The sequence below is a fragment of the Numenius arquata genome, chromosome Z (assembly GCF_964106895.1).
Source record: "Numenius arquata chromosome Z, bNumArq3.hap1.1, whole genome shotgun sequence".
NCBI classification, from domain to species: Eukaryota; Metazoa; Chordata; class Aves; order Charadriiformes; family Scolopacidae; genus Numenius; species Numenius arquata.
The window spans coordinates 16,345,184-16,358,127 of record NC_133616.1 but is presented as its reverse complement, the minus strand read 5'-3'; the positions used below and the strand labels follow the sequence as shown (position 1 = coordinate 16,358,127).

At 39.3% G+C, this 12,944-nt stretch overlaps 1 protein-coding gene across 1 annotated transcript in view; it reads right to left on the bottom strand.

The window, feature by feature from the left end:
* The window catches only part of GHR (growth hormone receptor), an 84,853-nt gene that overhangs the window by 14,972 nt on the left and 56,937 nt on the right, over positions 1-12,944 (bottom strand). Inside the window, exon 3 of the mRNA XM_074165865.1 lies at positions 752-881. Within this exon, the coding sequence (XP_074021966.1) occupies positions 752-881 (130 nt within the window). The remainder of the gene's footprint in view (positions 1-751; positions 882-12,944) is intronic.

The window sequence follows — 12,944 nt, the reverse complement described above, 5'->3', positions numbered from 1 at the left end:
AGAAAGCCAGCCTTGCCATCAGGCTTAAGTTTGCTAAGCAAATGTATCATCACTGTAGAATGTGTCTGTGGATCAAAAAGGTTGAAATGCAGTACATTAGACGGAACAGAAACTCACATCCTCCTATTCCTGTGAACAAAAGGCCTGTTTTTCTTAATAGCCATTATTGGTAATGTCTATGTCCTCTTTCAGGCTAATCATTGTAACAACCCGAAAATTACAAAAGCTTAAGTGGAATGTGAATCAGAATTGAACAGGGCTCAATGAAATCCCCAGCCTCAGAGCAGCCTCTCCACCTGGACCTGCACATTCAGACTTCAATCTAGCAACTGATCAATGGCAGCTTTATAAAACCTCAATTTGAAGGAGGCTTGTATCCAAACTCCGCATCTGTGCACAGTTCTAACAAATCTCACAGTTGCAAGTTAGGCTGATAAGGAATAAACTGAAGTTCCCTATTAAAAACTCCTTTCCCAAACCATACAGTGTTCAGTTTTGATTCTACAACCTGGACCTGAATTTAATAAGAATGTGTTCTTAATTATCTGCCAAATAATGCTGATTGCTTAATGCTTAATAAATAACAAAAAAAAAAGACATTGAAAAATATGCACTGAAACTGAGTTTTATGCCCTTAAAAACACTATGGCTCATATCACAGCAAAAAAATTAACAGCAACAAGCTAAGAGGCACAGCAAAATATATGATTTCTCTCTTTTCTTCCTTCTTTTGTTCTTTCAATTTTATTACCTTTTCATGTACAACAGTTGTATTGTTCCTGGAGCGGTGAGGTTATAAAAATTTCCATCAGTCCAATAGCATGAAAATGTCTCCAGTTCAGGTGATCTGCACTTGCTGATTTGTGGCCACTGTAGGAGGTCTGTCAGGAGAAATAGTAGGGGACAAAAGGAGACACATTAAACAAATCCATAAGCCAGACTAACATGCTGTTAAAATGAAACTCAGCATTTTTAATGAATAATTAACTTGTCTTCCAATTCCTTATGTACAATGAGGCAAGATTTAAATTCTTCTTATGTGCATATACGTAGATGACTATACCTGTAGGAAGCCAAATTTAAAAGATGGGTCAAGCTCTCTTTGTGCAGTGTAAAGTGTTAGTATCACAGCCTGACACACAGTGTGGGGATCCGGCAGCCCTGCAGATACAGTTCAAAAGACTAGACTATTTCAGTTGGAAGGGACCTACAACGATCAAGTAGTCCAACTGCCTGACCGGTTCTGGGCTGACCAAAGGTTAAAGCATGTTGTTAGTGGTATTGTTCAAATGCCTCTTAAACAGTGACAGGGTTGGGGCATCGACCACCTCTCTAGGAAGCCTGTTCCAGTGTTTGAGCAGCCTCTTGGTAAATAAATGCTTCCTATGTCCAGTCTAAACCTCCCCTGGTGCAGTTTTGAACCATTCCCACACGTCCTGTCACTGGATCCAAGGGAGAAGAGCTCAGCACCTCCCTCTCCATGTCCCCTCCTCAGGAAGCTGCAGAGAGCAGTGAGGTTGCCCCTCAGCCTCCTTTTCTCCAACCTAGACTAACCCAAAGTCCTCAGCTGCTTCTCACAGGACACTCCTTCCAGCCCTCTCACCGGCTTTGGTGCCCTTCTCTGGATGCGTTCAAGGACCATTACATCCTTCTTAAATTGGGGACCCAGAACTGCACACAATATTCAAGGTGGGGCCATGCCAACGCTGATTACAGCAGAGTGATCACCTCTTTTGACCAGCTGGTTATACTCTGTTTGACTAGTTCAGTATAGATATACCTGAATCAGCCCTGCACTTGCTTTAAGGAAAGCGTGGTACCGTAGAGCTTGGTATTGGACTAACCACAGCTTAGTGTTTACCCAGCTGAGCAGTTTTGCAATATGTCAAACTCATTAGAGCAACTACCTTGAACTAAGTTCAGGTTTGTGTATGAGATACTGTGTAGATATAACCTTGCTCTGAGAGAGATAAGGACATCTCTAAGCATGTGCCTATTCTGCCACACGCTGCTTCTATATTCATAATTTCTGTTCTTTATCAAAACTGAAATGACGTAGGGCCATTAAATGACTGCTACAATTAGTCAGCCTCATCAACCCTTGTGAGAAAAATAAACAAAAGTTGCGGGTATGACTCACTGCTTTCAAAGTAAGTACTTAACTTTTTCCTGATTTTTAAGGGTCTAATGCCAATGTTTCCTATTTGGCCTGGAAAGCTTTCCAGAGAGAGACCACATGCACACAGAAGTGTCTACCTCTCTTCACTGACTATATGGTAAATATGATAATTTATTTAAGAAAATGTCTCCATAAGGCACTTAAAATGTAGATATTAGTCAGGTGTTTATGATTAGTGAAATGATCCCTGGCCAGGGAACAACTTGATGCTACTGGACGTTGCATGCGAAGTTCTTTGCAAATATTTTTGCAGTATCACAACTGTGAGTATCAGAATTTCCAACTAGATATAAGGAAGAATATTTTACAGTGAGGGTGGTGGAACACTGGCACAGGTTGCCCAGAGATGTTGTAGATGCCCCATCCCTGGAAACGTTCAAGGTCAGGTTGGATGGCGCTCTGAACAACATGATCTAGTTGAAGATGTCCCTGCTCATTGCAGGGGTGTTGGACTAGATGATCTTTAAAGGTCCCTTCCAAACCAAACCATTCTATGATGCTATGATAGTATTTGGTACAAAATATTTACACTCGAAGTAGGAAAAAGTATTAAGGTACAGACATCCACACGCACCAGATGCTTCCTCCTACGCATGAGGATTTTGTAGCCTTCCTGCATGTTGACTCGTTTATTTACAGCTCAGACAGACACAGCCATTCAACACCAGAGCTATTTCTATTTCTTGGGCTTAATGTTTCAAATTGTGTGCTTTATATTATGCACTGCAAAGCATCTACATCAGGCACTAAATAATACATGAACATTATGAACTGCCATTTTGCTCATCCCATATCATTGCCTCATTTCACACTTTGGACATTGAACAAGGCCTGAACTTAAGTATGTAAATAGGAGATTTTGTAAGTTGGGTGGCTTACACCTGTGCCTCCTCCCACCAAAGCATTTAGAATTCCTCTTGCCAACCTAAAATGACTGATGTTTGATTGGAAAGACTTAAACAGAATGGTTTTGTTCTCTTTCTTAGCCAGCATTTTCCATCTCACTGAACTTTAAATAAATTTATTTTTAAAATTGAAACAAATTTTGAAATGAAGTGCTGCAGCAAATGGAAAAAATAACACCATTGTTTTTCAGAAAATATTGAAATAAAATGTTTTTACTGTTGTGTCTGATTTTGTTTGGTATGGTATTCAATATTTGACAGCTTTGGCCTAAATGCCAAAATGCTTCTGATCAACCTTGATTGGAGCTTTTACACATTTTTACATCATTCACAAAGCAATTTTCACATGGTAGAAATCTTTGTTTAAAACAGTACATCATTATGAAATTGCAAACTGTTATAACAGATCCAAAATAAAACAGAATGAAAGATTCAAGAAAAGTATCACATTTATAACTTTTTAAATGTATGAATGTTCCAGCTCTCAAATTTGAACTTTGTTTTCCATTTAATTGAAAATCAAATCATTGTATAAAACCAAAACAAAGAAAAATAAATGAAAATGTGTGCCTTTACTTCAAAGACATGGGTAAAATTGCCTCAATTGCATAATACCTATAATCAACAAGACATGAGTCTCTCCCTTCTATAAACAGATAGTGTGCAAGAAAGTACATGTTATGGCTTTTCCTGTTTCTATCTTCAGCTACGTGCAGAGAACAAATACAGCTATTTTTACTGAAACGTTAAGAATTTGAGAAAATGATATACTGAGAAACCCTCCTAAATTACAATATTTCTGTTGATGCCTGCACCATATTTATAGCTAGAACATACAGTATTTAAAGCCCATGCAGACCATGTCCTTGTCTCCAGGGGTAAATAAAGTCATACTGTCACTTCTTAACATGATGAAATGAACTGAACAGAATCAAATTTCACTTACATTTTGAAAGGTCCAGCAGGATCTTAGATATAGGCTCTACAATGTCTGAATAATGAATTCTGTTGAATTCACCAGATTTATACACAAGCTAAATTAAAGGCTGTAAGATGTACAAACCCTTCTAGGAAATGGATTATAACACTGCCAGAAGTTGCATCAGTTACAATGGAGAGGATTAGAAATGGACACCGAATGCAGATTAAGATTTCGTCTCTTACACCCTAACTTCAGAGGAATTTATCCCTAAGGTCCCACTTTCTTTTCCATTTCGTCATGACAGCTCTCTTAATTCTTTTTTTTCACAAGTGTTCCTTCAACAGGCAAAGAAATTTTTCAGCAGGGAGCAGTTTTGTTTGGGATTCATATACTCTTGGCTTACCATTTTTTATTTTATATATATATATATATATATATATATATATGACAGTTCCCTTTGTAGGAACAATTATCTTCTGATTGATTGTTTCCAGTTTCCATTCAAGTTTCTAGCCTTCATGAGTGACTGGAGGAAACTTTGTCATACTGACTTGTATAAGGTTTGGCACTCGTGGGGTAGATCTCCCGAATTCTTTGTTTCCCACACAAGTCAATTATCAACATTGTGCAGGACCCTGTGTGAGCTCCATCTCCTGAACAAACTGTACCCAGAATGTGATAAAGCAACACAATAGCTCAGCTGAATGCATTTAGGCATAAAGGCAGCAGGGTACTGAAAGTAAAGGCTGTCAAACTGAGATTTAAAATAGCCTGGAAAAGCAAAACAAAACATGGATACACACTTGCTCTTTTCCTACCTGATCCAATAAGTTCTGGTCAAATTGTCACGAATAAAACCTCTCACTTCATACAAGGTAATGGCTTGGCTGAATACGCAGATTGAACAGTAGAAAACATGGGAAAAAATGGTAAATCTGTGGCTTCCTCTGTGACTACTACGGAAGTTTTGTAGAAAAGTTCCTAGTCCTTAGGAAGAAGGTAAATGTTCAGCTGGCACATCTCTGCTGCAAAAGGGTAAAATCTCTTCGCATTCTGCTCTCATTATGTTATGACCACAGATTAGCCATGGTCTAAATTCTGGCTCAGCCAGAAGAAACTGCGCCAAAACAGTAGCTAAAACGATAGTGTGGTTTATGGAAAGAATCAGGAACGCAGACATGCCATCTCTTCTGCTTACATTTGTTTGTGGGTCACCAGCCTGCAGTTTGCCATTTAGTGTAGTTTCAATGCGGTACCGTAACTGCAGCTTACTGGAAACTATATAGAGATAGAATTCAAAACAAAAAATTTAGAGGTGTCAGAAGGCCGATTCCTTAGAGATGAAGTTCCCTTGGGTTTTTTTGGTTTTGTTTTTGTTTGTTGGTTTGTTGTGGATTTTTTTGCTTAAAAGTCTCTCTAATAAAATTTAATGTTAAGAGGAGCTAGCCTTGAGTGTGGAAGAGTAAGGAACTGAAATTCATGACTGGGGTATAACAAAATAAGTTATCATCACCTACTGCCACCAGAGCTCCAGTACTTCTGCAGGAACAACACTGGAGCAGTACACAAGTAATACAGAAACATCTCTTACTAGTATAGGACTTAGGTAGGTGAAATAATAGGAAGAATATGAATACCAAAAAATCAAGCCAACTAAAGAGACAACAAAAAAAAAGAGGATATGTTTTTGCTGAACAAAATTTAGTATTTCTGGTTGTGGTAATTTTAGAAGGTTTATGTAGACTTATCAGTTATCAAAACTTATGGTATCTATCAAGCCTACGGCAAACTCAAACTTACAGAAGAAGAACATGTTCCAATATGCAAATCAATGGCAGAAGAAACCTTATGCATTAGTATATAACTTCATACAATCCACTCTCAAAGCACAGACAAACATATTGCTAGAATATAATAGACAAAGATGGAAATGGAAACGTAAACAGGGGAATTAACTACATTTAAAATTGGAATTTTAAGTTACGAAGACCTGAAGTATTTTTTACTGTAGCTCAAATTTGTGCATTGAAAGTGAATACTCTATCAATTAGGTTCTGCTCCCAAAACCACCAACCTTAACAAATGTCGGGCAATTTACTTTAATAAGGGCAGGTTGATTTCTCTGGTACCAGGAAATTCTGATTCGTTCAAATTGTGCAGCAAAATGAAAAACATTTGCTGTCAGTGGATGACATTTTAAATAGGTACAGTCTAGTACTAATAAATTGTCAGACATCACATATACAGAGAGTGGGATGCAGTAGGTGGAGACAACATCCAGGTCACTTCCTCACTTGCTAGGCTGCTTGCTAGTCTGACTCAGATTTTGCTCTAGGTACAACCTGTCCATGAAGGTCCAACAGTAAAGTTCTGGAACAACTTTTTGGGGAAAATAAGATAATTTCTTTCACATCAGTAATAAATAAGAACCTTTTGCATAAAGTACTCAACGGAAACAAAATGAAGTGTGATAATTCTAAGATGCTATATTGCAGTGAAAACTGAAGGGAAATTATGTATAAGGGAATATTTTGCCCATGGTAAGTCTAAATATTTTAATAGATCTTGATAAATATGGGTGTTTTGCTGAGGAACATGAAAGAGGAATATGTTTTCACCTCTGCATTGAAGACTAATTCGGTGAGTGCTATTTTGAGCAATAATATGTGGGCATCCCTGCAGAAGAGATGGGGGTTCTGCACTGTGTTTTGGGAAATGGCAGAAGGACTTCTTAGCAAGTTTGCAACATAATCAATGAACAAAAAAATAAGAAAAACCCAACCCTGGAGCTTGGTAACACTGAATAAGGAGGCAATGGCTCTTCTCTTTCAGGTTGTTCTCTTTCAGAACAAACTTCTTTTTTTTTTTTGTCAAGTGAGACTGATATAGTTAAAAGAGTAAAAGCCTTGCAGAAGCAGAGCTTTTCACTGAATTTCACTGAGCTTTTCCACAGCATTGAAGCCCAATGGCTGCACGGTTTCTCACACTCTCTGTGCTGCTGAGCGTCCACAGAACAGAAATCAATGTGGCTCACTGATGTGGCATCCATTAGGGTACAAACAAAAATGAAGTAAATAAAGCTCAGTACTGGGGGGAAAACAATCATGCAGCATTACTCAGTACTATTGCCCATGAGACACTACAGGGATGAACGAGGATCTGGACATCTGCCATGTTCCAAGGTCTTTGGCATGTGCTTTCCAAACCATGCCCTCCCATGGGCAGTGGTGGAATCACATGATTTCTGTAACAGGCAAGCTGTGTCAACTGGGCTGCTGATATATATAGCATATAAAGGGAAGCACAGCCTGAGGTCACAGTATTTGCAAATGAAAGGCAGTTAATGTAACAAACCCGTTTCCAATTATCTCTTAATTGCTTATATAGTTGTTACTCAAATTGAAATTACATTTTCAAGAATGTATAAAAATAATAATGAATAATGCTTTTATCTTACAGCCATTGCTGTAGATGTTCAATATTGGCTAACGTTATGTGGTAGGGCATATGAGGAAATATGGAAGCACAAACGCAGTCCCACAGGCAAACAGCATGTGCAATAAGCAAACATCACAAAAGGCCTTCCATGCCCTTCTCAGAGCAAACAAATCTAGAGTACTGACGAAAATCTCCAACATTCTTCTTTCTCCTGCACATTTATTAGGTATTTCCAGTCTGAAGCCCAGTTCAAAGTTAATAGCTATCCAAAAGCAAGCCCACTGCTCACCATCACACAGCACAATAAAGCCACCACACAGAGGTGAGAGGATGTCCTAGCTGAGACACAGCCCCTCCAAAGCTGCAGCTTCCCATCAGAGTTGAGTGCCTAGAACCAGCACAAACTGAAGTATAATCTAGTGTCCCCACACCGGGTGCCAAGCTGACACTCACCTCCCCAAAATCTAAGAGGAAAATACTCAGAGGATCTGGGGAATAAGACCGTTAAGTGCGAACCCAGGTTAAAAACTGCAGCTTTACAATTACCTTCACGGAAAAGTCATGCTAGGGGACATCATGATGGTCCGGGCTAAATCTGACAATTTACCTCCCTTGTTTTAACATTCGCTCATTTCCTACAAACAAGAAGCTGTGCGGTGGGGCCACTTGGGCAGCACTGGAGTGAGTACTCGGCACAGGTCAGCCATGCTCTGGTCTGGCCAGGGGACAAGGGGGGTCCAAGCCTTGAGCGCCGGAGCCAGGCAGAGGCAGGATGCTGCAGCCAGCACATCGCCGCGTCGGGCGGCGTTAGGAAAGCAAACAACAGGAGCACCAATGTGAGAACAACATAGAGAGTGTTTACAAAGGAAAAGTTACAGCACAGCTAACATCTGCAGTGGGAGTGGAAAAAGGGAGCAAGAGCAGGGAGCACAAGATAAAGAAGGGGAAAGACACAGGAGGAAAAAAGGACGAAAAAAGAAGATGATATGTTTGGAAAGAGCAACACAAGAGGACACACAAGTGTGTACAAGAGCAAGACAGAAAAGGGTAGCAAAAGACCCGAGGCAAAGGCAGAAGAAACATAATATTGACAAACTGTAAATGAAGCATGGGAGCTGATGCAAACCTGCCATCACATTGCCACTCAGTTTAATTAGTGAAGATGACAATTTCTTGGTCTGGCAAGGACCATACATATCCATATCAGGATATGTACGTGCAAAGAAGAAATGGCGTGTATCTGGAATCACCCAAAAGAGATACTGAGGTAAGACACTGGAGGAGAAAGCAGGTGGCCGTAAGGACAGTGTGAAAAGAAATAAGCAAGCAATGACGCAGTGCACCTCCGTTTAAGGACACCTGCAGATTAATGACAGTGCAACAGAAAGACTGAGGTCTTCCTCACAAATCTAACAAGGTTTCAATGATTAGGTCCACTATAATCAGTGCTCCATAAAAGCAGGGCCATGAATTTGCCAGGTTTCATCAGACAGACACAGCTGTGTATTGTCAATTACCAATGACACGATGTTCCCAAACTCTGTGTTTCATCATTGAAACAGTGCTGGTTATGCACAAATGCATCCTGATGTTTTGGGTTATTTATTCCCCCTCCACACCCTCGTTACATTTGAATGAAGTAAATCATGAAGATACTGGCCCTCAATCCAGCCTTGTTCTTGACATTCGGTCTTTTTAATTCATGCTGCTTTTGGGAGACCAGAGTCAACCTGTAAGTTCTTGTACTTCCCTTTGTTGAACTTTCAAGCTACTTCTGGCTCCCGCAGATTTTAACCAATCTTCAAAATAATGACTGCCTGATTTATGTGCAGTAACACTTGCATGCATGGGAGAAAAATCCTACCTCATACTCTACAGAGATTTTAATGGAGTACAAATCATCAATCTCCATTTGAAATTTGAAGTAGTAGAATTTGGTGTGGTTTAAGTCATGTGAAGTAAGTGAAGGAAAAATGCCAGTTCTATCCACGGAACAAATATCTGAATGTCTTTGGAGGAAACTCCCAAAAGTCAGCAGGTCAGCAGGAATCTTATTCTTCAGTCCAGAGGGAAGCTCCCTGTTACACTCACCATATATCAATATAAAAACTAAGGAGACAAAAACCATTCAGAGGCTGTTCCTAGGGGGATCATTTGTTACCTTTCACACTGGGAGTGAAACTCCAAGGGTTATTACTGACCTGTCATTTAGAGATTCCTCTGAGAAGTCCTGCTACAAGATCCACCCGATGCAACAAGCGCACACGCACAGATCAATAGTTGAGTCCTCAGAGCAATCTGAGGACTTACTTCCTGAACTCTGATCAGTCACAGTGACAAGTGAAAAATTATATGTGGCTTTGAATACCTGAAGACTAAGAATCATTCTGATTCTTCACAATTCTTCATGATGAGAACCACCCAATTTCATCTTTACAGATACTGTGAAGTATCCAGGGGCTCATACAGTATTTTCACTCTTTTTGCATATCTGGGCCATAATATCTTTTCTTGAGTCCCAAGGAAGACTGGATTTATTTGAGTATTTTAGAACATTCTGGCATGCAGTATTTCTCCTGTGCTTTTTAGAGTGTCTGTTTTATTACTGTAGTCAGGATGTTTACTCGTTCAGTAATTCAGAACTTTATTATTGCAATGAATCATGAACTATGAGTTACCAGCTTCAAAGAAGATCCAGTGAAATTTTAAAAACTAGAGAAGAATAAAAGTATTGTTTGCCCCCCTATTTATCTTCAAACTTAGCAAAACGAGTCTTTGCAGTTTTGCAGTGCTCTTACAAGAGCATCCTTTCTAGTGGGTTTCAAAAGGAAAATGACTGTGACAACAGTTCTATCCCCTGCTTAAGTAGAGTTCTTGTAGACCTACCAGGATTGTCCTTTCAATAGCATTTATAAAGCAACAATCTCCACTCTTCATTGTCAGAAATGAAGCCAATATTGTGATATATCATGTAAAAATCTTGCTGATTTACGAACTATTTTTCTTTGAAAAAAACTACCAGCTAACAAGAGCACCAAGCAATTGTCAAGGCCATAACTAGACACACATGCATTGGATCCTAGCTGGACTCTTGTACACGAAAGAAAATGTATGTGACACTTAAAAGTTACAAACAGGGAGTATCTGATGTTCTTCCCCAAATGGGAAAGTTGCTGAGCTGGATACATTTAAACTTACTCTGAAATTCAGGATGATGTAAATACCAAATGAGAGAGAAATCGTGCCAATGATATTAGACTGATGGAATTAAGTTTGCAGTGGAAAAACAACCCCCACTCCCCCTGAAGTAATGGCGATTCAGAGCTGGGATGAACAAAGCACTAGAGAACAATCAAACGGGGAGCACTTATGACTCAGAAGGGAGTTTAGCTTAACAGAATAATACATATTTTCCTTTAGCTTTTATTTCTGTGATCTGGCTATGAGCCTAAAAGAATCTTCTGATCATCTGTACGGCGCTGAGTGGCGTGAAGTAAGCCTCCAGACTCATCCGTATTTTACTATTGCAGAGGAGATTTGGACAAAACAATCGTATTCAAAAGCACAGTGGACAGATTTATAAAGGAAATATTTTTTTTTTTTTTTCTTTTTCTGACAGACTGCCAAAAGTGATTTAAGTTTTATGTGTCCTCTGCTGAACTTGACTTTCTCTCACACCTGTCCCCTTGTTGTGAGAACCCAGTGCTCTCAGTCCTTGGCTTCGGAGCTTAGTAAGGGAAGAGTCACAGGCAGAGGTGGTGGGGGATTTTCCTCTCACTACTTCAAATATAGGCTCCAGTGATACATTTGAAGTTTGATCACTATTAAAAAACGGGCCTTTCTCAACTGGCTTGTTTCCCATCTTCCTCCAATGTCTTTTCATAAACCAGTCTTTTCAAATGACCATAGGAGGAGTTTAGAGGGAAGTCCTGATTTTTTTCATTTGAAAACACAGCCATTTCCTGACTGAGCAAAACAAAGAGGAAACATTCAAATTAACTGAAGACCAACCTAGGTCTTTAGAATTACTGTTATATTAGTCTTAAGCAAGCCTAAGAAGACTCCACTTCTGACAAAAGCATGGACTTTAAGGATACTATGTCAAGGAGGGGCTCATTTCCCTGAGAGACATTCATGCAGAAGCAATAGTTTTTATGGTTTATTTAGATTAACAAAAGATTAATAGGCACTGTAAAGTACAGTGATGATTCTTTAAAACAATCAAAGAAACATAGGTCAGTCAAAAAATGCTCTTACATGCCATCTATAACAGTATTTCCTTCTCCTCTAGAAGCTTTCCAATATGCACTTAAAGTTAGCAGGTTCTGGACATTCAAGACACAATGAATTAAGAGTTTTGTACATGCCCTCAGTCAAGCCATCATTCCAACAATCATACATAATCTCCCTAAAATTATTATGACATACACATTTCTCTGCTTTTTGCAGTGGGAAAACAGGGGGAGAAGAGAGGTTCGTTATGTGAACCCCAACTGAGCTTAGAAAGTGGGAAGAAAGAACAGTTGCCAAAGCCAAAATGATTACTCAGAAAATCCTGGCACCAACAACTTGCTTTAATGTGTCAGACACAGCATTGCCACTCAGTCAGGAAACTCTATTTACATTCAGGTTTCTAAATGCAGGTATTAATCACTGATATCTGTGCTGTAGATTGACACTAGATATCACTATGATCACTACCTTTCCTGCTGTGGAGATCCTTCAGCTTTGGAAAGCCTAAAGGCAGATACTGCAGAACCCATCTCCTGCAGCGATCGTGCGTCACCTCACTTCTGGCCCAACTTTCCTTGTTCTCTTCATTTTTCTCTCAGTATCCCTCTGCTATTCTGTAAGTGTCAACAAATGCACCATTTAAGCCAACAGTCATTCTGTTGATTTTGCTCCAATGCCTTACTAAGAGAAAATAGAGCTTACAACAGCCCACAAATCACTCGCATGCATTTAGCCAGATTTCTATATCTTGCCTACCCTCTCAGCAACTATGATTCCATCTACATCCCTGCACAGTAAAAGAAAAGAGTTTGGTACTTGGACAGGTCTCAAAAATAAAGTTATAATCACACCATTTCCTCAGCAACAACTGCAAGCTGTAATTATACAAAATGACCAAAACTACATTTTTGGCACTCTGAGGCACATGGGATTAAGTGATTCATTCACACCCTCTACAGGTGAGCAGAAAAACATGATGAAGGCAAGAGGGTTAGTCTTGCCTTTAAAACAATAAACAGAAATAGCTATGAGGGTAATTCATGTGAGAACATCCCTGAGTGATGATATTAAGTTCTACTTCAGGAAACTATTCTGCTTTGGTGAAAAAATCCTCTCTAAATGGTACTGGTTTTACTATTGTATGAATCAACATCAGGAAGTAAAACGGATTTACACAAGTATAAGAGAGAGACAAAACCAAGGTCCAGTTTAGTTTTGGGCAGAAAATTATTCTATAATTTCCTACTACGTTTAATGATGGCAGTCT